The following is a 27427-nucleotide window of genomic DNA, read 5'->3' as shown; positions in this document are numbered from 1 at the left end:
CTCCTTGATGAGTGGCAAAAGGGCCCCTGAAGTTACATTCGGGTCCACAAACACCATCGTTTTCAACTGAAGCCATAAATAGTGTAATGGAAAAACTGGTATGATTACAATTATAGATGAGTCAGATAAGACGTCTTGGTTTTGAGCTCCTCTCATCCTTTGTATCAGACTGAATTAGGACAAAATGTTGCTCCACCTTCACTAGAGAAACAACATCTGATATTTCTACTGTCTCATTTCTAACTCTATTTCTGCTTTCATTCACTGATAAAACACCTGTCTCTCTTCAGGCCTCTGTCCAGCTCCAGCCAGAGCATAACTTTGCGATGAGTGTGACAGGGAAGACTAAAGGAAGAACAGGCCTCAAGGTGGTGCTAAAGGTCACTGACCCAAAGGCTGGACAATTGGAGGGGAACCTACTGGAGCTCATTGATGAACTCCAGATCCAGGTACTATACTTATGCAGATACCTATAATATGCCAGAGGAACTCAAATACCAGGTCAGGCGTACTGCTGGTTTTCTTTTCTCCCTGGTACTTATTTGACTGATTGGCCAGAGATCCCAAGCTCCTGTTGGCCTAGGTCTGAGTCAGTCCCTGATTACAGGGGAAGAATACAAGTCAGCAGTACTGCTAGCCTAGAGGTCTGGATTTAGGGTTCAGCTCAGGACACCGCATTGTGATGGGTCACTCTGTGTGGCTGGATCACATCGTCTCAGAAATATATGACACGACGACTCAAGATGCTTTATAGTGCTTGTTTATGGACCTCCGCTTGTCCTTGCGTTCCCTTCCACCTAAAAACAAACTGAACATGAACCAACATCGCAAGAGAGAACATGCTGAGAAGTCCGACTGTAAATCATTGAAGTTGAGTGTGGTCCTTCAGTCTCTCTGTGGTAGTTAACTTTGTAAAGTGATAAGAAGGACAGATTAGCCTGTGATGAGTGGTGCATCCCGCTTCAAACTGCATTAGACTATGTGTCACGAAAACCCAAACATCAAAGGATGGGGAAAAATCTCTGTTCATTAGACTCTCAACTCTTCCCTTTGATCAAGGTTTATGACAAGTTGCACATGCTTAACCCAGCCATGGAGGCTGAGGAGATACTGATGGCTCCCAACTCTGGGCTCAAACTCCAGACTAGCAGGTAACGTTAGAGAGGCCTACCAACACCCTTTTGACTTAACCGAAGACACTTTGAACACAACATTTTCCATTGAACACTGAACATTACACATGAACTCTTAGGTTCCATCTCAAATTACACCTTATCCTCTTTATAGTGCTCTACTCTTGACTATTGAAAAAAACGTTTGAGTTGTCTCCAGAAGATAGTAGTCTACTAACTCTGGTGTGTTCTTCCATGGTGTGTGTGAACAGGGACGGTGTGGGTGCTCTGTCCTACCGGGTGCTGGATTGTCCCAACCAGGCTACCATTGTCCAGGTGGATGAGAAGGGCCTCCTGTCCTCTGGGTCTCTCACTGGCTCCTCCTCCCTGCTGGTGACCTCACAGGAGACCTTCGGTGTCAATCAAACCCTGGTCCTCGCAGTGAAGGTGAGACCCAGTGGCTCCTTAATTCAATTCTATTGATCTTTGTCCCTATGGGAAATAAACACAGTGCAAGGAATGAGAAATAACAGTGCACTATAATCCATGAATAGATCAATAGACATTCGTACATGTCAAGTTTTTCTTTCACAATTTCTGGATTAAGTTGGCTTTATTTTGTTTAGAAAATATAAGTTCTATCCATATCATCTTAAATTGACCGTATCTCATAAATGTTGGCACTGTCGTCTTACTTCATGCCATTATAAAGTCATGACAAATGGCATCACATTTTAAGACTATTAAACGAGAGATGGAGTGCTTTGTATTTGACTTATCATTGGTTGAAGCATATTCTCTTATGTTGCTCTCTATAGCTAGGTTTCCATCCAATTGGCGACAGATTTTCATGCGAATATTAAAAAATCTGCATAAAAACTATATGCTAATTTTCCCACCAGAGATGTGTTTCCATCAAATGGACTTGTTGCAGATAAAAGGCTGTGCATGATGATGTAGTGAACATAAAAATACCTTTTTGCGGTTAAATTCCCATGTACCCAATAAAAAACAAACAATTAAATGAGTTTCCATTGCATTTTAAACTCTAGTGATGGTTTTCTCACCAAAAATATTTCGTTATATAGCGTGTTGGCATGTGCGCTCTAGCCAACAACGCTATCTGCGCGCTGTTGGCTAGAGCGCACGTATAGCCTACATGATAAGATTATTAGCATGTACAAACGGCAGCCAAGCATCGATTATCATGTCACCAGAATAAGACCATCGATATTTATTGTTTTGTCGACATTTGTAAAGTTTACGGAAAAATGTTCTGTTTCCATCAGGCCGGTGATGACATTGTTTTTATCCAACATGTACTTTACTCGCATAAAAAAGGTTTGATGAAAACCTGGTTTATGGCAGTCTCCCTCTCTGTGGTTTCTCAGGTGGCCCCAGTGTCGTACCTGCGTTTCAGCACCAGTCCAATTCTACACAGAGACAGCCTGTCTGCTATTCCTCTGGGCATGGTCCTTACTTTCACTGTTCACCTCCATGCTAACACTGGAGAGGTCCTTCACAGTCACAACTCCCTGCTCACATTCACCACCAACAGGTAAGTTCACACATGTTAGTTCTGGTTAATTATGGTTGCTTTCTGTGTATTTCCCTATGAGTATTCATTTTCAGGTTACAAAGGACCCCACAATAATACTATTTTGGGCAGATTTGAAAGTCAAATGATTTTACCACTTTTGGGGTAATAAAGATAACTTGTACTTGAGATATGAAAGTACAGGATTCAGAATGTGTACAAATTGGGGAAGAAAATAAGAACAGGAAAGGGAAAAGCAGCAAGACAGACGATTGAGATGGGATGGTGGGGTTCAAGGGATGTCTGTTTGGTTGTTAGCTGTGTGGACCAAGGCTGTGGAGCCATCATTTTGTCATTGTGAGCTGGAAAAGAAGTGCCAAGGCTGCTCTGAGTGATCTGTTGGTACAAACTCTTCCAGCTTTCCTCAAGCTAATGTCTCTCACACTCCACTCCAAACTGTTCTGCCTTTACCAGTGGAACAGAACATTTAATTTAGCACTTCAATCTCTCAGAATACATTTATTCAATCAGTTCTTGTAGCCCTTGCAGCAAAGTAAACATTGTAAATAGTGACTCCCTGCCTAGTATTGATTTTCTGAATTAAATTCGAATGCTCTCTATGGGGTGTACTTTTTATGATATTGACCTGTACAAGATATGTACCGGACATTGAGATCTGTAGAAGTGGAAGCACTGGTTCTTCTGTGTTTTGCTGTTTGAGTACAACACAAAGTATGTGTGTGTGATTATGACTGCACGTTGCACAGCCCCAGTCTGTTTATCTGGATGCTGCAGCAGTACAACTACAGGAAATGAGTGCACCCATAAGAGTCTAAGACCCCTTGAAGTATGAAAAAAATGGATATAAATATTATTTGATGACAATAACAATTGGGCCTGACTGCTATTAGCTCATACAACCGCATTGAATAACAGATTCACTACATGGAACAACAGATGTATTTAACGGCTTATTTTTGGCACTAAACAGTCTCCATATATACTTCCATAAAAATGTTGACTGGTACCAGGGGGACCTTCAGACAAGTCTTGTGAGGCCTGTGGGCGTCCTAGAGCAAAACAACTGACGCACGTGTTCGTGAGAGTCTCACCTTTACACAGAGGGGTCATTAGTGTGTAGCCCAAACTGTTCGGACGCTACAGACAGAAGTTGGCAGATCGGCTATACCGACTTCAGACTAGTCCCAAGACGCTTGTGGGGGTTGTAGAGCAAAACGGAAAACACCCTTGTGTTCCATAGATGGGTCCTAATAGTTTGTAGGCCACGATTTTGTGAGGACTGATTTTTGGGACGTTTCATGGTCTGACAAACACCGCTCTAGCTCTGTCACCTTTCACCGCAGATGCAGAAGTGTTACTTGGGCGGATGCGGTCGATTGAGACGCATCCAATGCAAAAAAAAACTTATCTCTAGCTTAAACTGGCAGATTTTTATGGGGATTGGTTTTATTGTGCTAATTAGATTTCCGCGGGGGCGCAGATATCGACCTTTGTTTTTGTTTTTTAAGCCAGCGCGTCTCTCCCAAGGTTCACAACATTAATTTAGCTGGCTGTTGCTTCCTTCCCATTTCAGAGTGAGTTGTTTCCACTTGAGTGAGCTAAATGAATGGGTGAGGGTGACGAGGGGAGGCTGTGCTACTCAATCCTGCTTGTAACTCCTTCATTCGCCTGCGCAAAAAATGAATTCCATTATTTTGTTCTCAAGTTGCTGACAGACTTCTTTAGAAGAGATGTGTCCAAATAAGAGTAAGTAAGATGGTGGGGTAGTAAGGGGCTCTGGCTGTGATGGGGCCCTATAGGGCCACAGGAGAGTCACTTCTGGTCTTGTGTCCAGGCAGAGGTAGTTGATTACTGGTTATGCAAGGAAAGCCATTGGGAATTAGTACCAACCAAACTCATGTTGACCATTTCCTGTTTGTCTGTAGGGATGACCTGGTGCAGGTTGGCCGAGGCCCAGGTAACAACAGCCTGACGGTGCGGACAGTCAACGTGGGTCTCACCCTGCTGGCCGTGTGGACCGAGGAGCATACAAGGATGGCTGACTACCTGGCGCTGCCAGTCCAGCACGCCATCCACCCAGAGGATGCCACGATGCTGGTGGTGGGAGACGTGGTTTGCCTGAGCGCCCAGCTCCTCAGCCCCCAAGGTGAGAGGTCAGAGGGTTTAATGTGGTGTTGTAAAATAACAGGTCCACTGTCACTAGTAGTACAACCAAGATGTTCAGACAATTTTGGAGTGAAATGTATGTTTCATTGGATCTAATGGTTCTTTGATGTTACATCTTTAATACGTTAACTATGAGATATTGATACTTTTTGCAATTTCCTTGTTTGTTGTGTTTATGTACTTCTGAATGGAGTCATTTTTCTGCTGATTTATTTTTAGCTTTTTTTCAAAGCTAGAAATAAGACTGTTTTTAAATTGGAGATTTGCAAACATTACCATTGTCAGCCCTGCATGAAGCAGTGTGAAGTGTAAGACAGTCTTCCAGTAAATGAAGTGTGAATTTTCTAGTTGAGAGCATTGAGCTTTGTGTAATGTTTCAGCTCTTCTCTCTTCCCTACAGGTGTCCTGGGTACCTGGAGCTCCTCATCCACTGGCGTGCTGCAGGTGGACTCTAAAACGGGCGTGGCCGTGGCCAGAGATGCAGGCACCGCCACTGTCTACTATGAGATCCCTGGCCTGCTGAAGACCTACAGAGAGGTACTATACTTGTTTCATACAATAGCTATGGAGATCAGATGATATCTCCATCAAATCTGACTCCATGTGGATGCATCACAAATACTTATCTCATCATCACCATCATGATCCCCTGTAGCTCAGTTGGTAGAGCATGGCGCTTGCAACGCCAGGGTTGTGGGTTCGTTTCCCACGGGGGGCCAGTATGAAAATGTATACACTCACTAACTGTAAGTCGCTCTGGATAAGAGCGTCTGCTAAATGACTGAAAAATTATCACTAGTATAGATGATGATCATAGTTGTCTCAGTGTAATGTGTGTGACGCCCGCCCCTCCCCTTCTGTGGCGATTCTCCACAGAGCGACATGATGCAGGCAGCATGGAAAGGATTCATTACTAGCCCAGCCTTCCTCTCTGAGATTGAGCTCTCTCACTTACACACACAGAAAGAGAGTCTGTCTGTCTCTTCCAGGCAGCTCCCTCCTTCCGGCTACTACAGGCCTTTCGTGTATTTACATATTCATCTTTCCCAATTAGCTTGGAGTGAATGGCTGAGGAGGATCCGTGTGGAGTGGATTAGATGAATGCTATCTGGTTCAGTAGATAATGCAGTAACGACACATCTTAAAGCAGAATGACTCTGAATGGAGATGTTAACAGATACTCAAAGAAGCCTTCAACTATAAGGTGCTTTTTTTTTAGCTACTAGCTGTGGCGTTGAGGAACTACAGCAAGCACACTTATAGTTTTTTTGTTTGGAATACAACCCTGCATCCCCGCCATCAAACAATTACTGTTTACGCAATTGAAAAACAGCCCATTTAAATCACAATCTGGGAGAGGTGGGCATCATTTGAAAGCCTATTCATGACTAGCTAAGTTTTAAAATACAATCTTAGTGTTAGGCTTTCACAAGGCAATTCAGAGAAACCGATCTTTCTATGCGCACCAAAATGAAGGAGTCATGAGTCCATTCAGGTGCATGTTCCGCTGCAAATTTTCTTCACAATGGACAAATAGGCTCATTCTGTTCAGAACAACCCAGGGTATGACGCCATGTCATCTTGTAACTGTACTTCAAACATAGTGATCATAAACGTTGACACTGTATATGACATGAGTTTTATTATATGGAAATGTGAAGTGCACATTTGGACTCATGGCTTTGGCTTGCTTGTCTGACATCAGAGTGTTATTTACTCTATTATAATCCTACACGTCTCATCTTTCAAAATACATCAAGTCCTCTTCATTTACAGCAAGCCTCACTCGGACAACAACAAATGTGCAAAAGTTGCCCAATTAGCTGGAGGGATGGGAGAAACTTGTTGTCGTGCTGAAGTTCAGAACGTCTGTCAGTCAAAACCCATACAGCGCTGTGAAGTGCAGAGCCTGAGCGCTGACGTCATGGATAGCATGTTACTGTACAGCCACTGTGTTCCAATTTAGGCACCTATCAGTGTTCAAATCTGCAATTTTTTACCTGTATACTGGTACGAGTGTAAAGGGCTACATCACAGGATAGGTGATGCAATGTGGTGGGGCAACCCCTGGAATCGCTTTTACCAGTCCTGTTCCTTTATCATTGCATTGAGATGCACCCCAAGAGATACCAGTGTTGTGCCTCCCTGTGTGTGTTTGTGCCAGGTGGTGGTGGAGGGGGCCACCAGGACAGCGGTGATGGCTCACTCTGCAGCGGTGAGGGGGGACAAGGACACCAGGGTGCTGCTCACCACCAGAGAGACAGGAACCAACCTCATAGGCTCCTGTTCCTTGGCCCAGACTGCGTCTATCGCCCTGCTGCACCCAGAGAGCTCCGTCAGCTGCCTTCTGAGCTTCACCAGTGACGTTGTCGAGTTCTCCGCACACGACGTCTACCTCACAAACACCAGCTTCGATCCCAGCACTGGTAGGACCTGTTAGGGCTCAAGAATGATGATGTGGTGAATGTTGGCCAATATGTTTACTGGATTGTCTTTGCTCCAAGTTTCAGTTTACTTATGTATAATGGATATGACCTTCACATCATTAACCACCCATTAGATCCAATGAAAATGCATGCAGCAGAAGGGATTGACTAAACCCACAGTGGGCCTGCTGGTGTGTGTGCAGTGCACCAGGGGCTGTTGTGGTAAAGAGGGCAAGGAAGTAGTGTTTATGAGGGAATAATCAATACCTGTAACTCTCATGAAATGAATTCACTGAAGGCCATAAACAGTGTAGGGGTGATATAGTCAGCTGAATGGGCTCCCTTCCTCTGAACACCTGATAGCAGAGAGAGGCCTAATTGTGTTAGAGTTTGGGGCTCCCCTCCCTCCTGCCCCGGCCCAGCGCAGGCTTATCTCTCAGGGAACAACCACGAGGGGGGTGCCCCAACCAGTCAACTGAAGCTCACTGAGACTAATGGGCCTGTATGATTGTGAGATGACTCTGTAGCGGGGAGGGAGGAGAAGGTAAACAGACTAAACACTAACGAAGAGGCTGTTAGTGCGGAAATCACGTTTTAAGCATCTGGGAACATGTTGTGGTTGTAGAGGACAAGCATACTCTTTAAAAAGTAAGCATCCATGAGTGTTAGTCTTGAAATTAGACTGTTGATGTCACTTTCTCTTTAGACCATTAGACTTGTGTACACATTAGACCGGTTTGTAATGATATATCTCCCCCTTCCAGGCTTCTACTCCTGCTCTCTGACCCTGCAGCCTCTGAGTGACCAGCAGACCCGGGTGCTGAGCCTGTCCATGGCCTACCTGTTGGTGAGGGCTGGGGTGAAGGGCAGTGCTTTCTCTGGGGAGCAGGTCAGTGCCAGGCTGCCTGTGGAGACAGGCCTGTATTCTGACCAGACAGAGCTTCTGCTCAGCAACCTGCAGCCCAACGCAGAGCTCACAGTCTACGGCCCCACCGCAGCACTCGGCAGTCTGAAGGTCTGTCTGTCAATCAACTTTATTTTAAAGTGCCTTTGACATGGGTCTCATCACACTTTAGAGAAGGAGATAAAAATGGAGAAGGGAAATGAATGATGATGGACAATGAGGGATGTAAAACATTTGGCACTGGATGTTACTTCTCCATAACCCCACTGATTCACCCACCATCTCCTCCTGTCCGTTAGGTATCGTCCAGCTCTCGGTCCGTCTCGGTCCAGGAGAGCGAGGTGTCCCACGGCTTCCTCAGTTTCTCGAAGTACATGGTCAGTGCCGTGGACCCCCAGGTTGCAGCCTCCGCCTCCGTCTCCATAACCAGCTCATCCACTGGCCAGACCCTCGTCATCCCAGTCACCCTCATCCACGTGGCTGACCCCAGCACCACCATGCAAGGTCAGCAACGTCATCTCTGAGTGGAACAGGGTTGACGATATGTTAATAGTTTAACGCTGTGATGGTGCAGGGTAGCATGATACAGTGTAAAAGGGGAAAGGTATCAACACACTTACACTTCCCAACATCTCATCTTAGAGCTGTATTATTACTGCATCAGTAGGAAAGCAGGAGACTGCAGTGTGAACCCTGCATCCTCTGACCAGCCATCCATAAAGCCATTAGGTGTTAATTGGCTGGAGAAATGGAGCACATTAGGATTTCTCTGCAGTGCCAACTAGCACCATACCATTGTCGTTGCTGTATCAAAACATTCAACAGGGATTCTGTTTTACAAACAACAAGTTCATAACGGCTAGAAAGGAGCATTGAGCAGTGTCAGGGCCTAGTCTCACCCACCCCTCTGTCCTCCTCCAGCTGCTGCTCCCGTGGTTACCATGGAGGGAGCCCATTTCCTGCAGGGCTTCATAGACTCCTACCAGATGATGTTCTTCACCATCTTCGCTCTACTGGCTGGCACGGCCATCATCATCATCGGTGAGTTGCCACTTCCCCTACGAGGCTTGTCACCTCTACTGTGTTAGCAGGTCTGCATTATGAGTCGATACAATGAAAATCACGTGGCTTAGATAGGGCTGGGCGATATGGCCAAAATATCATATCTAATGTTTGACGGTATTGCAGTATTTTATGTTTCTGAATAATACAAGTATATTATGAGTAGTGCATGACCCTAGGATGACAACAAGTGATTTGGTTTTAATGCGCTTTCTCCACTCTGATTGTTTTATACTCAGCCAAACTAGGACAAAACTGACGGTGAAGTAGTCCAATTCGTAGAACTTTGCATTTATTTAGCACTGTGTAAAAATATTATTATAGAAATCCATACCAGTATGTGGATCCAAACCGGTATACCTTAAAATACGATACATCACCCAGCCCTAGGCGGGGAAAGTGAATGTCTTGATAATGATACTGCAGATCTTCAGGAACCATGAAGACATTTGACCAGCTAACATGTGATGTTAATGCTCTCTTCCCATCAAGTGTGTCATGCACTGTTCTCTCAGAGGGACTTAGCACCTCACCCAGCCTTCATTCAGAGAACACCGCCCCCTTCAGGTAGAGACCTGTCATTTTTTTACTATGTCTGCTTTTAAATAGTTTTTATTTTTATTTTTGTATTACCAATGTACAAATACAAATACAATAAGGCATGACATACATTCAAATATAATCAGTACAACATAACTAAATAAACAAACCAAAATACAAAAACAAATAAATAATAAGTAAATAAAATATAAGCTACAAATAAGGCCTAATTTAAGCTATGGGGTCTTCTAATAACTCAAATTCATTCATCAATTTCTGGAGTCTTTTTGCCAACTTTTTCCCCCTTATACATTTCAATGAATCGAAGTAATTAAAACAATATTTCTGGAAAACAATAAGCAAAGGCTGTCTCTAGTAAACTGGGTTATTGGAAAGATTGTTGTTTCTAACCAGTCATACATATCACTCCAGAATGTGTTGCTATAAGCACAAAGGAAAAACAAATGGTCTGTTTCAATTTCTGTGTCACAAAATACAGTTATTGTGGTCAAAATTGAATCTACAGTCGTGGTCAAAAGTTTTGAGAATGACACAAATACTAATTTTCACAAAGTCTGCTGCCTCAGTTTTCATGATGCAATTTGCATATACTCCAGAATGTCATGAAGAGTGATCAGATGAATTGCAATTCATTGCAAAGTCCCTCTTTGCCATGAAAATGAACTTAATCCCAAAAAAACATTTCCACTGCATTTCAGCCCTGCCACAAAAGGACCAGCTGCCATCATGTCAGTGATTTTCTCGTTAACACAGGTGAGAGTGTTGACGAGGACAGGGCTGGAGATCATTCTGCCATGCTGATTGAGTTAGAATAACAGACTGGAAGCTTTAAAAGGAGGGTGGTGCTTGAAATCCATTGTTCTTCCTCTGTTAACCATGGTTACCTGCAAGGAAACATGTGCCGTCGTCATTGCTTTGCACAAAAAGGGCTTCACAGGCAAGGATATTGCTGCTAGTAAGATTGCACCTAAATCAACCATTTATCGGATCATCAAGAACTTCAAGGAGAAAGGTTAAATTGTTGTGAAGAAGGCGTCAGGGCGCCCAAGAAAGTCCAGCAAGCGCCAGGACCGTCTAAAGTTGATTCAGCTGCGGAATCGGGGCACCACCAGTGCAGAGCTTGCTCAGGAATGGCAGCAGGCAGATGTGAGTGCATTTGCACGCACAGTGAGGCGAAGACTTTTGGAGGATGGCCTGGTGTCAAGAAGGGCAGCAAAGAAGCCACTTCTCTCCAGGAAAAACATCAGGGACAGACTGATATTCTGCAAAAGGTACAGGGATTGGACTGCTGAGGACTGGGGTAAAGTAATTTTCTCTGAATCCCCTTTCCGATTGTTTGGGGCATCCGGAAAACACCTTGTCCGGAGACGACAAGGTGAGCGCTACCATCAGTCCTGTGTCATGCCAACAGTAAAGCATCCTGAGACCATTCATGTGTGATAACTAAGTGGCTCGGGGAACAGAACATCGACATTTTGGGTCCATGGCCAGGAAACTCCCCAGACCTTAATCCCATTGAGAACTTGTGGTCGATCCTCAAGAGGCAGGTGGACAAACAAAAACCCACAAATTAACTCCAAGCATTGATTATGCAAGAATGGGCTGCCATCAGTTTAGGATGTGGCCCAAAAGTTAATTGACAGCATGCCAGGGCGGATTGCAGAGGTCTTGAAAAAGAAGGGTCAACACTGCAAATATTGACTCTTTGCATAAACTTAATGTAATTGTCAATAAAAGCCTTTGACACTTATGGAATGCTTGTAATTATACTTCAGTATACCATAGTAACATCTGACAAAAATATCTCATAACACTGAAGCAGCGAACTTTGTGAAGACCAATACTTGTGTCATTCTCAAAACTTTTGACCACGACTGTATGCCTAAGGAATTTTCCCAAAGGATATACAGTGGCTTGCGAAAGTATTCACCCCCTTGGCATTTTTCCTATTTTGTTGCCTTACAACCTGGAATTAAAATTGATTTTTTGGGGGTTTTGTATCATTTGATTTACTGTGAAACAAACAAGAAATAAGACAAAAAAACAGACCCACCACTGTCACCTGTACGCTCTTGTTGGCTGGTCCTCACTACATATTCGTCACCAAATCCACTGGCTCCAGGCCATCTATAAATCACTGCTAGGTAAATCCCCGCCTTATCTTAGCTCATTGGTCACCATAGCAACACCCACCCGTAGTATGCGCTCCAGCAGGTATATCTCACTGGTCATCCCCAAAGCCAACACCTCCTTTGGCCGCCATTCCTTCCAGTTCTCTGCTGCCAATGACTGGAACGAATTGCAAAAATCTCTGAAGCTGGAGACTCTTATCTCCCTCACTAACTTTAAGCATCAAATGTCAGAGCACCTTACCGATCACTGCACCTGTACACAGCCCATCTGAAATTAGCCCACCCAACTACCTCATCCCCATATTGTTATTTATTTTGCTCATTTGCACCCCAGTATCTCTATTTGCACATCATCTCTTGCACATCTATCATTCCAGTGTTAATACTAATTGTAATTATTTTGCACTATAGCCTATTTATTGCCTTACCTCCATAACTTGCTACATTTGCATTTGACTTTATGTTTTGTTTTACCCCATATGTAACTCTGTTGTTGTTTTTATCGCACTGCTTTGCTTTATCTTGGCCAGGTCACAGTTGTAAATGAGAACTTGTTCTCAACTGGCTTACCTGGTTAAATAAAGGTGAAATAAAAATAAATAAAAAAAACAGTTGGATGGGTTCTACAACAATCTTTAAGTCATACCACAGATTCTCAATTGGATTGAGGTCTGGGCTTTGACAATTTTTTTTATAACCCAACCCTGATCTGTACTTCTCCACAACTTTGTCCCTGACCTGTTTGGAGAGCTCCTTGGTCTTCATGGTGCCACTTGCTTGGTGGTGCCCCTTGCTTAGTGGTGCTGCAGACTCTGGGGCCTTTCAGAACAGGTGTATATGTGTGTATGTGTATATGTATGTATGTGTGTATATATGTAAATGTATGTATGTATGTGTGTGTGTGTGTGTGTGTGTGTGTGTGTGTGTGTATGTATATATATACAGTGGGGAGAACATGTATTTGATACACTGCCGATTTTGCAGGTTTTCCTACTTACAAAGCATGTAGAGGTCTGTAATTGTTATCATAGGTACACTTCAACGGTGAGAGACGGAATCTAAAACAAAAATCCAGAAAATCACATTGTATGATTTTTAAGTAATTAATTTGCATTTTATTGCATGACATAAGTATTTGATTCATCAGAAAAGCAGAACTTAATATTTGGTACAGAAACCTTTGTTTGCAATTACAGAGATCATATGTTTCCTGTAGGTCTTGACCAGGTTTGCACACACTGCAGCAGGGATTTTGGCCCACTCCTCCATACAGACCTTCTCCAGATCCTTCAGGTTTCGGGGCTGTCGCTGGGCAATACAGACTTTCAGCTCCCTCCAAAGATTTTATATTGGGTTCAGGTCTGGAGACTGGCTAGGCCACTCCAGGACCTTGAGATGCTTCTTACGGAGCCACTCCTTAGTTGCCCTGGCTGTGTGTTTCGGGTCGTTGTCATGCTGGAAGACCCAGCCACGACCCATCTTCAATGCTCTTACTGAGGGAAGGAGGTTGTTGGCCAAGATCTCGCGATACATGGCCCCATCCATCCTCCCCTCAATGCGGTGCAGTCGTCCTGTCCCCTTTGCAGAAAAGCATCCCCAAAGAATGATGTTTCCACCTCCATGCTTCACGGTTGGGATGGTGTTCTTGGGGTTGTACTCATCCTTCTTCTTCCTCCAAACACGGCGAGTGGAGTTTAGACCAAAAAGCTCAATTTTTGTCTCATCAGACCACATGACCTTCTCCCATTCCTCCTCTGGATCATCCAGATGGCCATTGGCAAACTTCAGACGGGCCTGGACATGCGCTGGCTTGAGCAGGGGGACCTTGCGTGCGCTGCAGGATTTTAATCCATGATGGCGTAGTGTGTTACTAATGGTTTTCTTTGAGACTGTGGTCCCAGCTCTCTTCAGGTCATTGACCAGGTCCTGCCGTGTAGTTCTGGGCTGATCCCTCACCTTCCTCATGATCATTGATGCCCCACGAGGTGAGATCTTGCATGGAGCCCCAGACCGAGGGTGATTGACCGTCATCTTGAACTTCTTCCATTTTCTAATAATTGGCCAACAGTTGTTGCCTTCACACCAAGCTGCTTGCCTATTGTCCTGTAGCCCATCCCAGCCTTGTGCAGGTCTACAATTTTATCCCTGATGTCCTTACACAGCTCTCTGATCTTGGCCATTGTGGAGAGGTTAGTCTGTTTGATTGAGTGTGTGGACAGGTGTCTTTTATACAGGTAACAAGTTCAAACAGGTGCAGTTAATACAGGTAATGAGTGGAGAACAGGAGGGCTTCTTAAAGAAAAACTAACAGGTCTGTGAGAGCCGGAATTCTTACTGGTTGGAAGGTGATCAAATACTTATGTCATGCAATAAAATGCAAATTAATTACTTAAAGATCATACAATGTGATTTTCTGGATTTTTGTTTTAGATTCCGTCTCTCACAGTTGAAGTGTACCTATGATAAAAATTACAGACCTCTACATGCTTTGTAAGTAGGAAAACCTGCAAAATCGGCAGTGTATCAAATACTTGTTCTCCCCACTGTGTATATATATATATATATATATATATGCACACAGGTGGACTTTATTTAACTAATTATGTGACTTCTGAAGGTAATTAGTTGCACTAGATCTTATTTAGGGGCTTCATAGCAAAGGGGGTGAATACATATGCACACACCACTTTTCAGTAATTTATTTTTTAGAATTTTTTGAAACAAGTTCTTTTTTTCATTCCACTTCACCAATTTGGACAATTTTGTGTATGTCCATTACATGAAATCCAAATAAATATCCATTTAAATTACAGGTTGTAATGCAACAAAATAGGAAAAACGCCAAGGGGGATGAATACTTTTGCAAGGCACTGTAGATCATTAAATATTTTGAAGTGCAATTCCTTCGCTTTAGGCCGTACAGGAAAAGACAAGTAATTAGTACGAAATGTCCTAATAATGGGCTTAGTATAAATTTGAGATGGAATTTCTGCTGAATTGTATAGGAAATAACTCTTTAGTTAACCCTCCCGTTGTCCTAGGGTCAAAATGACCCGCCACTGTGTTGAACCAACTTTATTTAATTTTTATATTTTTTGGATCATTTGTGAGAAGGAGGCAGTGATACTTTAAAGAAAGTATCACTGCCTCCTTCTCACAAATGATCCAAAAAATATAAAAATTAAATAAAGTTGGTTCAACACAGTGGCGGGTCATTTTGACCCTAGGACAACGGGAGGGTTAAGAGATGATGGATTACTTTGTTTGGCAATTTATCCGCTTTTAAATAGTGTTTTGGCTTCAGTTTGCCACTTTCTAATAGGCTCTATACCTACAGTTTGAACCCCTGCTGTCTCTGGCTCCACACCCACCCCGCCCGGCCATCTAGATGTGTGAAAGTTAGTGTATAAGCTAATGATCCATCATGTATGACATTCCTGGGAGTGTGTAAACTTACATTTTGTATTACCATATCATTTTTGTATGTTCTCTATAGTTATATACTTGAAAATGTATCAATTGACCAATTCGGCACATTTGGGCAGACTTGATACAAAATAGTCCAGCATTGCAATGCTTCACTGGATCAATCTGAAACTTTGCACACACACTGCTCCCATTTAGTGGCCAAAATCTAAATTGCGCCTAAACTGCAATATTATATTGTGGCCTTTCTCTTGCATTTCAAAGATGATGGAACAAAAAAATAAATAGAAAAAGTTTTATTGTTTGTATTGTCTTTTACCAGATCTAATGTGTCCTGTAAGTCGCTCTGGATAAGAGCGTCCGCTAAATGACTAAAATGTAAATGTAAATGTTATATTCTCCTACATTAATTTCACATTTCCACAAACTTGGTATCAAGAATATGCATATCCTTGCTTCAGGTCCTGAGCTACAGGCAGTTAGATTTGGGTATGTCATTTTAGGCGAAAATGGGGAAAAAAGGGTCCGATCCTTAAGAGGTTAATAGACATTGTGGTTTAATAGCTGCTTGGAGACATTGATTACAGCTGTTCATTGCTCTCATATACTCTCTGCTCCACTGAAGATGCTTGAGTTTCAGTACTGTTCAATTTTTTTTGCCAGCTGTGCCTCACTCACACCTCTGTTTCAGGTTTCACCTCAAACTCCTTCGTCCACAAGATGACCTCCCCGGACCTATTGAGCAGCCCCAAACCACGACTCTTCTCCCCAGACTATTATTCCCGGTAGAGATCCCTACAGTACCCACCCCAGCCTCTGACAACATCTCCGGCTTTAACTCTACATGGGATTGGGAAGTGGTGCTTTTGTCACTCAGGAGAATGTCAGAGGATCTTAGTTCTGTCAGATGTATGGTGTTCAAAAGTATTTGCGGTTTGTTTAAAAAGGGGCAAACTCCGACAGTCGAATTTTCATTTAGTCATGTGACTGGAGCAAATCCTTACATTTAAGAAAAATTGTCAGAGTCAGTAGGGCTGTGTGTGTGTGTCCTCTCCTCGACTCCTCCGTCCTCTCATACGTGACCCGGAAACCGATAAGTGGTCGCCGTATGTAGGACAGTGTCAATTCGTTAATAGGTGAACGGAGGAGTTTGCTCCTCTCTTCGATACGCTACTCATCAATAAAATGTCTGGCACAACAGGCAACATTTCTTACCACTTAACACACATATTTTGTAAATGTAATTTGCCTTATGACACGCGAGTGGAGGAGAGTCTCATTTCATACAAGCCCATTTGTTTCCACGTTTCCTCCCCACGATTACCTCTGACCTTTTTTAAAAGGAGGAGAGGACACGAGGAGTCTAATCTCCCTGTGTGTTTGAAGCACAGCACGGACCATCCCTGCCCCTACTGCAACAAGATTTGCAGGTCACAGATTGGCCTGATCAGCCATCTCCGGACCCATGGCCAGCCAGACCGTGTGTGTGCACGAAGCATGGTACATTATACAAGGTCTGATTTTTTTATTTTATTTTTGTAGTTGATTTCAGACTAATACTTCATTTTGAGAGGCTGCAACAGTGAACTAATTTATACTGCTATTTCGCTTTGTAGTTTTCCTTTTTAAATACAGTATGTATTTCTGGCGTGAAGATTGGTGTTGTTAATCAATGATTTATGTTTTTTAACTCAGGAATTTGACAAACTACACTCCTGGATGGCCTAGTTGTCAGCTATTGTTAACACAAAGATGTCTATTTCAATGAAGGTTATATCCAAAAATTATTTTGGGGAAATGTAGCATATTGATTGTGTGAGAAGTATGACCACTGATATGATGCGCACTGTGTTCAAAATCAGGATATGGTCAGCCAGAGCATTCACTTTGATGGTGTTCTTGTTTTGCAACTCTGTTGTATTTAACCATTTCTAAATACCTTGGTCCTCTGTAGCTCAATTGGTAGAGCATGGCGCTTGTAACGCCAGGGTAGTGTGTTCGATCCCCGGGACCACCCATACGTAAAAATGTATGCACGCGTGACTGTAAGTCGCTTTGGATAAAAGCATCTGCTAAATGGCATATTATATTATTACAGTACTTATTGAGCCTAAAGACAGGCAGCTCTTCTGTGTATCACAAATGTGAAATAGTTGAATGTGAACCTTCTTTCAGTTTTTCACTATACAATCCTTTCAGTACCTCCGCAACCAAAGTTAACTGGCAATGTTATTGTAAATGACCTGTGTATAAAGAGGCATGTTCATGTATGTATGCACTGAAGGCCTTGAAACTTCAAGCTCTGACTGCACTTAATTTTTTGGCAGAATAATCACTTGTTGTATTTAGAGAAAGAAGGACATTTATGTTGAATGCGTTCAGTTTTAATGTGCAGACAGAGGATATTATTCCCCTGCTTGATCACCTAATGGTTCCAATGTTACTCTCATCTCTGTTGCACTGGCAGCATAAAGTATAAATACCAGAATTACCGTCCGGCTTGAGTGATTGTGTGAGATCAAATATCATTGCTGAATAATAAAGTTTTTACTTTTCAAATGCCTCTATGATTAATTAATTCATTACGCTGATTCGTTTTACAACAGAAAACGTTTACACCAAACACTTGAGTTACGTTTTTGTTCTTAAATGGAATGGTCCTCTGTAGCTCAGCTGGTAGAGCACGGCGCTTGTAACGCCAAGGTAGTGGGTTCGATCCCCGGGACCACCCATACACAAAAAAAAAAAATGTATGCATGCATGACTGTAAGTCGCTTTGGATAAAAGCGTCTGCTAAATGGCATATTATTATTATATTATTGTAGTTCAGTTGTCTCTTTTCAAAGAAAATAAGCGGCTGGAAGGAACCCCATGGACTTCATTCCACTTTAGTGCACAAAATAATTGATCGTTTATAGATGTGCAGCTTGTGCCAAACACTTCACAGACTATTCAAATTAGAACGGCAACGTGTGGAAACCATACAATTACAATGAACTACAACTTCTGTTTAAGAACCTGCTTTTACATCACGTTGAAGAGTGTTTGGAGTGAACTGTTTCTGTTGCAAAACGTTTTGTAACCGCATTGGCGTAATGGATACACCCCTGTAGTTATGGCTTGTCTCTTGATTGGAATTAATTACTCCCCCACAGGGAGAACAGAACACATGTACATTTGAATGGAAGGGGGTGTCTAGCTAGAACAATCACATTGATTGGAACGGAGGCTACTGTATACTTAAGGCATTCAACAATTGCAGCACATTTCATAAGCCCATTCCTCTGTGGTGGTGTGTTGGGGAATGAATAATACCATATCCCTTCTGATACACAAGTTTGTTTCCACCTTCATTTCCTTCCTGTGTTTGCGCTGTAGGAGCAGGTCCTATGTGCATCACAGCTAACTGATTTCCCATCTGTTCCTAAGCCCAGTGATACTTTCACACACCACGCTCCCTCCGCCCCGCTCCGCCACAGACAAGGGGGGATTAGGGGAGTGTCATCCTCTCAGGGTCTCTGGAGACATGTTAAAGGTCTGGGACTGCTGATTAAACACCTCTTGTCCTCCCGCCTGCCTGCGTCAGTGGCCTGGCCTAGTGGGGCTCAGTCAGTCGCACACATCTCATCTGTATGCCTGCTCTGGCACAGTGAATGCCAATAACTGCTCGGCAGCCATTAGTGAGTGTGGAGAAGTGCATCATGGGGTGCCGGATGCTGTGAGACAAATTGGCTAGCTGTGGAGCCCATTAATGAGTTCTCCAATCTGGGAAACGTTAATGTTATTTTTGTTGATAGCACGACATATACGTTGAGCACTTGAATGTCATAAAATCTTTACAGTAAGCAGATCAAGAGCGTCTGCTAAATGACGTAAATGTAAATGTGCAGGTATACCAATTCAAACGTATTGCAGAGATAAAGTACACAAAAACAATAGAGATATGTAAACACATGCATATACTTGCTCCAGTGATTGGGATGTGCATTACAGGTCTTTAGTATTTGGCAATGTATTTCACACGCTAGTAAAGAGATGCTCTAAAGACTGAGCAAGCGCTTGAACGTTGTGTGGCTGTTTGAATAGAGAGCCAGCTGCTTAGCTCAGGCCAAAGCCAACACAGTGGTTCAACGGGCACATTTTAGAGCCAGGCCTAGGCATGCTTAGAAAGAGATGAGAGGCCTAGTGTTGTGTGACCACAGAAACCTCATTGATGGGTTATCCATAGCAACGGAAGATTCTATAACATGGACAAAATGACAGAAATGCACTGCTTTCGTACCAGGGTGATCTTAATCAAGATGAATTTATTTTTTATTATACAATGGTCATTTCATGCCGAATCGGACATGCACTGTGCATACTGCCGTTATACAGGCAGGACTGTATCTGAGGTCAATCATGCATGCTAAACTAAAGTAGCCTAAACAGTCCATTTATTTTCGCCATTAGTGTGTGATAGTTGTGAAAACCCACCTGCCAACCTGTCTACCAAGGAGTTATTTTTTTAAAATTATTATTATTTTTGGAGGGGGGGGATCAGCTTTAATATTGTAGATAGATTGTAACTTCCATCAATGTAATTGATCAAGACCCTGTCATGGCCAGCCCAATCTCCAGACCTGAACCCCATTGAAAACTTCTGGAATGTGATCAAGAGGAAGATGGATGGTCACAAGCCATCAAACAAAGCCGAGCTGCTAGAATTTTAGCGCCAGGAGTGGCATAAAGTCACCTAACATCAATGTGAAAGACTGGTGGAGAGCATGAAAGCTGTGATTGAAAATCAGGGTTATTCCACCAAATATTGATTTCTAAACTCTTCCTAAGTTAAAACATTACTATTGTGTTGTTTAAAAATGAACATTAACTTATTTTATTTGCATTATTCGAGGTCTGACAACACTGCATCTTTTTTGTTATTTTGACCAGTTGTCATTTTCTGCAAATAAATGCTCTAAATGACAATATTTTTATTTGGAATTTGGGAGAAATGTTGTCAGTAGTTTATAGAATAAAACAAAAATGTTATTTTTACCCAAACACATACCTATAAATAGTAAAACCAGAGAAATTGATAATTTTGCAGTGGTCTCTTAATTCTTTCCGCAGCTGTATATATATATGTATGTATATATATATATATATACACATATACACACACACAGTGGGGAAAAAAAGTATTTAGTCAGCCACCAATTGTGCAAGTTCTCCCACTTAAAAAGATGAGGCCTGTAATTTTCATCATAGGTACATGTCAACTATGACAGACAAATTAAGGAAAAAAAATCCAGAAAATCACATTGTAGGATTTTTAATGAATTTATTTGCAAATTATGGTGGAAAATAAGTATTTGGTCACCTACAAACAAGCAAGATTTCTGGCTCTCACAGACCTGTAACTTCTTCTTCAAGAGGCTCCTCTGTCCTCCACCCGTTACCTGTATTAATGGCACCTGTTTGAACTTGTTATCAGTATAAAAGACACCTGTCCACAACCTCAAACAGTCACACTCCAAACTCCACTATGGCCAAGACCAAAAAGCTGTCAAAGGACACCAGAAACAAAATTGTAGACCTGCACCAGGCTGGGAAGACTGAATCTGCAATAGGTAAGCAGCTTGGTTTGAAGAAATCAACTGTGGGAGCAATTATTAGGAAATGGAAGACATACAAGACCACTGATAATCTCCCTCGATCTGGGGCTCCACGCAAGATCTCACCCCGTGGGGTCAAAATGATCACAAGAACGGTGAGCAAAAATCCCAGAACCACACAGGGGGACCTAGTGAATGACCTGCAGAGAGCTGGGACCAAAGTAACAAAGCCTACCATCAGTAACACACTACGCCGCCAGGGACTCAAATCCTGCAGTGCCAGACGTGTCCCCCTGCTTAAGCCAGTACATGTCCAGGCCCGTCTGAAGTTTGCTAGAGTGCATTTGGATGATCCAGAAGAGGATTGGGAGAATGTCATATGGTCAGATGAAACCAAAATAGAACTTTTTGGTAAAAACTCAACTCGTCGTGTTTGGAGGACAAAGAATGCTGAGTTGCATCCAAAGAACACCATACCTACTGTGAAGCATGGGGGTGGAAACATCATGCTTTGGGGCTGTTTTTTCTGCAAAGGGACCAGGACGACTGATCCGTGTAAAGGAAAGAATGAATGGGGCCATGTATCGTGAGATTTTAAGTGAAAACCTCCTTCCATCAGCAAGGGCATTGAAGATGAAACGTGGCTGGGTCTTTCAGCATGACAATGATCCCAAACACACCGCCCGGGCAACGAAGGAGTGGCTTCGTAAGAAGCATTTCAAGGTCCTGGAGTGGCCTAGCCAGTCTCCAGATCTCAACCCTGTAGAAAATCTTTGGAGGGAGTTGAAAGTCCGTGTTGCCCAGCGACAGCCCCAAAACATCACTGCTCTAGAGGAGATCTGCATGGAGGAATGGGCCAAAATACCAGCAACAGTGTGTGAAAACCTTGTGAAGACTTACAGAAAACGTTTGACCTGTGTCATTGCCAACAAAGAGTATATAACAAAGTATTGAGAAACTTTTGTTATTGACCAAATACTTATTTTCCACCATAATTTGCAAATAAATTCATAACAAATCCTACAATGTGATTTTCTGGATTTTTTTCCCTCATTTTGTCTGTCATAGTTGGCGTGTACCTATGATGAAAATTACAGGCCTCTCTCATCTTTTTAAGTGGGAGAACTTGCACAATTGGTGGCTGACTAAATACTTTTTTCCCCCACTGTATATATATATATATAACATACATACATAAAAATACATATACATACATATCCTTTAAAAATATATATTTCCCTTTATTACTTTCCAACCCCACCACCCCTTCCCTAATTGGAGTAAACTAGTGAACAACAACGCTTAGGCCTCTACTTCCAGCTTATACATACTATATACATTTTATGGACACAGTCAATTTGACAATAATTCTATTTTGTTTGTTTTTACTCTTGAAATTCCTCTACCCTCAACCTCTCCGATCATTTTCATGATGTCCATCCGGTTTGCTTCTAAATGCCATATCTTTCTAACTGCTCTTTCACAAAAGCTCTCAACCAATAACCTATATACTTATTATGGACACAGTATGCTTTACATTAGTTATCTTGCTATTAGTTGTTGTTATTAGTCCCATCCTTCAGCTCTATTCAACACCTCCCATCTATCTCTTAACAACATCCATATTGGATTTCTATTTGCCATATATTTTTGAACTGTAATGTGATGTTTCACAAAAGTAATGAACCCTTCTATTCTCATTGTTTCTACAGATTGTGAATTGAAAATAAACATTTTTGCTAAAAGTATTATTATATTATTGATTGATTGACTATGACTTTTCAGATCACCCAGTAGTGCTATCTGCAGGGTCAGCTCCAGGTAAATATTGCAATCCTTCAGCCATTCCTGGACCTGTGACCAAAAACAAGCTACAAATGGACAGTACCAAAACAAATGATCTAATGATTCTGTCTCTTCGCAGCAAAATCTGCAGAGCTGGGAAGATTGTATCCCCCATATAAATAACATTCTACAGTGAGGGAAAAAAGTATTTGATCCCCTGCTGATTTTGTACGTTTGCCCACTGACAAAGAAACTATCAGTCTATATTTTTAATGGTAGGTTTATTTGAACAGTGAGAGACAGAATAACAACAAAGAAAATCCAGATAAACGCATATAAAAAAATATATAAATTGATTTGCATTTTAATGAGGGAAATAAGTATTTTACCCACTCTCAATCAGAAATATTTCTGGCTCCCAGGTGTCTTTTATACAGGTAACGACATGAGATTAGGAGCACACTCTTAAAGGGAGTGCTCCTAATCTCAGTTTGTTACCTGTATAAAAGACACCTGTCCACAGAAGCAATCAATCAATCAGATTCCAAACTCTCCACCATGGCCAAGACCAAAGAGCTATCCAAGGATGTCAGGGACAAGATTGTAGACCTACACAAGGCTGGAATGGGCTACAAGACCATCGCCAAGCAGCTTGGTGAGAAGGTGACAACAGTTGGTGCGATTATTCGCAAATGGAAGAAACACAAAATAACTGTCAATCTCCCTTGGCCTGGGGCTCCATGCAAGATCTCACCTCGTGGAGTTGCAATGATCATGAGAACGGTGAGGAATCAGCACAGAACTACATGGGAGGATCTTGTCAATGATCTCAAGGCAGCTGGGACCATAGTCACCAAGAAAACAATTGGTAACACACTACGCCGTGAAGGACTGAAATCCTGCAGCGCCCGCAAGGTCCCCCTGCTCAAGAAAGCACATATACAGGCCCGTCTGAAGTTTGCCATTGAACATCTGAATGATTCAGAGGAGAACTGGGTGAAAGTGTTGTGGTCAGATGAGACCAAAATCGTGCTCTTTGGCATCAACTCAACTCGCCGTGTTTGGAGGAGGAGGAATGCTGCCTATGACCCCAAGAACACCATCCCCACCGTCAAACATGGAGGTGGAAACATTATGCTTTCGGGGTGTTTTTCTGCTAAGGGGACAGGACAACTTCACCGCATCAAAGGGACGATGGACGGGGCCATGTACCGTCAAATCTTGGGTGAGAACCTCCTTCCCTCAGCCAGGGCGTTGAAAATGGGTCGTGGATGGGCATTCCAGCATGACAATGACAAAAATCACACGGCCGAGGCAACAAAGGAATGGCTCAAGAAGAAGCACATTAAGGTCCTGGAGTGGCCTAGCCAGTCTCCAGACATTAATCCCATAGAAAATCTGTGGAGGGAGCTGAAGGTTCGAGTTGCCAAACATCAGCCTCGATACCTTAATGACTTGGAGAAGATCTGCAAAGAGGAGTGAGACAAAATCCCTCCTGAGACGTGTGCAAACCTGGTGGCCAACTACAAGAAACGTCTGACCTCTGTGATTGCCAACAAGGGTTTTGCCACCAAGTACTAAGTCATGTTTTGCAGAGGGGTCAAATACTTATTTCCCTTACTAAAATTCAAATCAATTTATAATATTTTTAACATGAGTTTTTCTGGATTTTGTTGTTGTTATTCTGTCTCTCACTGTTCAAATAAACCTACCATTAAAATTATAGACTGATCATTTCTTTGTCAGTGGGCAAACTTACAAAATCAGCAGGGGATCAAATACTTTTTTCCCTCACTGTATAGGTAGCAAGAATTTTGTATAATAATTTAAATTGAAAAATTATAAGTTTTGAATCCGGCGTTGTTTTGTGTATCAGTTCATAAACACTATGCCATGGAATCGGTACGTCAAAAATCTCTTCCCAACTATGCAATCTATATGGGACGGCTGTCAATCCTTTGGTCCTTAAATGAAACTGGTATATTTTTTATTTATCAAAATTTTCTTTAACCAATTATGTTCTTTAATGCAGGACCGACAGACAAGTTCCTTACTTTTTCCCCTTCCACTTTCCTCTTCCATTTTTGCGGTAATGCTGCAATCATTTGGTTGTAATTTTAGGTAGAGCAGACATTTCCATATGTTTTTGTTAGCTGCATGTGCGACATAACTTCACCAATCCTACCTATGATATCATTTACGAAGATTATACATTTTTTTTAAAATTATTATTCAATTTATTTTTATTTTTTATCAATTAGTATATTTGAGTTTAACCACAATATTTGTTGCATTATTTATTCTGTTGTTTCTGGAGGATTCAATTGAAATTGCAACCAACTTTCTATGGCTTGTTTTAGAAATAGTTATATTTGGGAGATGATTTCCTTTACAAATAACTGAAAGTGAGAGGTTTTAATCTGAATAAAGGGAAAAAGGCCATTCTTAAACATGGGGTGAGAAAATATAATTAATTTGCTAGAGAACCAGTTCGGATTTAAGTGTCACTTTTGTATGACTGAAGCTTTTAGTGATAGGTCTAATGCTTTAATATTTAATAATTTCTGTCCTCCGAATTCATATTCATTATATAAATAGGCCTGTTTAATTTTGTCTGGCTTGCCGTTACAAATAAAATGGAATATTCTCATATAATTTAAAAAACTGTTCGCTAGGTGTTGGCAAGACCATAAGCAAATAGGTAAACTGGATAATACTAAAGAGTTAATCAGGGTGATTTTTCCACAAATAGACAGGTGTTTACCTTTCCATGGTAGCAAGATCTTATCTATTTTTGCTAACTTTCTATTACATTTATTGGAGTGAGATCATTTATTTCATTTGGGATATGTATTCCAAGTATATCCACAACCCCAATCAGACCATTTTATTTGTAAACTACATGGTCATGTAAAAATTGTATTTTTTAGTGATCCAATACGTAATATAGTACATTTATCATAATTTGGTTGTAATCCAGAGAGGTTAGAAAATCTATCTAGATCCTCTATGAAGCTGTGGAGGGATTCAAGTTGTGGATTTAAAAGAAAACATTAATCATCAGCATACAATGACACCTTTGTTTTTAAGCCCTGGATTTCTAATCCCTTGATATTATTGTTGGATCTGATTTTAACAGCTAACATTTCGATGGCCATAATAAATAGATATGCCGGTAGTGGACAACCTTGTTTTACTCCTCTTGACAGTTTAAAACTTTCTGAAAAATAGCCATTATATACGATTTTACACCTAGGGTTACTATACATGATTTTAACTCATTTTATAAGAGATTCTCCAAAATTGAAATGCTCCAGGCATTTATATATAAACTCCAGTTGTACTTTATCAAATGCCTTTTCAAAGTATGCTATGAATAGCAGGCTTGGTTTCCAAGATGTTTCATAGTGTTCAATTGTTTCCAGGACTTGCCATATATTATCTCCAATGTATCGTCCATGTAAAAAACATGTCTGATTAGAATGAATAATGTCTGACAATACCTTTTTAATTCTATGCGCTATACATTTTGCTAGAATTTTTGCATCACAACACTGAAGTGTAAGGGTCCTCCAATTTTTTAGATGGACTGGATCTTTATATTTGCCACTTGTATCCTGTTTCAGTAATAATGAAATCAGACCTTCTTCTTGAGTGTCTGATAATCTACCATTTACATAGGAGTGGTTAAAACATGCTAATAACGGTCCTCTGAGTATATCAAAAAAGGTTTGGTATACCTCGACTGGTATGCCATCCAACCCTGGAGTTTTCCCGGACGTAAAGTCTTAATTGCATCCAGAAGTTCTTCCTCTGTAATTTCACCTTCACATGAGTCTTTATATATGGCTGTTAATTTTACATTATCAATAGAACAAAAATCTCCACAATTAGCTTCAGTTAGAGGAGATAGAGGCGACTGAAATGAAAACATATGCTTAAAGTACATTGCTTCCTCCTTCAAAATATAATTTGGTGAATCATGGGTGACTCCGTCATTTGTAACCAGTTTCAGTAAATTATTTTTGGTAGCATTTATATGTGGAAGATAAAAAAATAATTTGGTGCATTTTTCACCATATTCCATCCAGTTTGCCTTATTTTTTATAATATACAGTGGGGAGAACAAGTATTTGATACACTGCCGATTTTGCAGGTTTTCCTACTTACAAAGCATGTAGAGGTCTGTAAGTTTTATCATAGGTACACTTCAACTGTGAGAGACGGAATCTAAAATCCAGAAAATCACATTGTATGATTTTTAAGTAATTAATTTGCATTTTATTGCATGACATAAGTATTTGATCACCTACCAACCAGTAAGAATTCCGGCTCTCACAGACCTGTTCGTTTTTCTTTAAGAAGCCCTCCTGTTCTCCACTCATTACCTGTATTAACTGCACCTGTTTGAACTCGTTACCTGTATAAAAGACACCTGTCCACACACTCAATCAAACAGACTCCAACCTCTCCACAATGGCCAAGACCAGAGAGCTGTGTAAGGACATCAGGGATAAAATTGTAGACCTGCACAAGGCTGGGATGGGCTACAGGACAATAGGCAAGCAGCTTGGTGAGAAGGCAACAACTGTTGGCGCAATTATTAGAAAATGGAAGAAGTTCAAGATGACGGTCAATCACCCTCGGTCTGGGGCTCCATGCAAGATCTCACCTCGTGGGGCATCAATGATCATGAGG

The 27427-nt window shown here is 41.7% G+C and overlaps 1 protein-coding gene across 2 annotated transcripts in view; it reads left to right on the top strand.

The window, feature by feature from the left end:
* The window catches only part of LOC121545401 (nuclear pore membrane glycoprotein 210-like), a 64453-nt gene extending 47091 nt beyond the window's left edge, over positions 1-17362 (top strand). The window contains exons 28-39 of one of the 2 annotated variants that reach the window (XM_041855900.2): positions 291-449; positions 1060-1151; positions 1385-1559; positions 2504-2670; positions 4596-4816; positions 5237-5373; positions 7001-7262; positions 8027-8277; positions 8466-8670; positions 9088-9207; positions 9721-9795; positions 16691-17362. In XM_041855900.2, coding sequence (XP_041711834.2) covers positions 291-449; positions 1060-1151; positions 1385-1559; positions 2504-2670; positions 4596-4816; positions 5237-5373; positions 7001-7262; positions 8027-8277; positions 8466-8670; positions 9088-9207; positions 9721-9795; positions 16691-16731 — 1905 coding nt within the window. In that variant the 3' untranslated portion in view covers positions 16732-17362. Of the gene's footprint in view, positions 1-290; positions 450-1059; positions 1152-1384; positions 1560-2503; positions 2671-4595; positions 4817-5236; positions 5374-7000; positions 7263-8026; positions 8278-8465; positions 8671-9087; positions 9208-9720; positions 9796-16038 lie in introns of both variants that reach the window. The other variant, XM_045209548.1, reaches the window with a different exon arrangement.
* The last annotated feature ends 10065 nt before the right edge of the window (positions 17363-27427 follow it).

The sequence above is a fragment of the Coregonus clupeaformis genome, chromosome 30 (assembly GCF_020615455.1).
Source record: "Coregonus clupeaformis isolate EN_2021a chromosome 30, ASM2061545v1, whole genome shotgun sequence".
Taxonomy (NCBI): Eukaryota; Metazoa; Chordata; class Actinopteri; order Salmoniformes; family Salmonidae; genus Coregonus; species Coregonus clupeaformis.
Note: the sequence above shows the minus strand (reverse complement) of the source record. Positions and strands in the feature narration are given on the sequence as shown.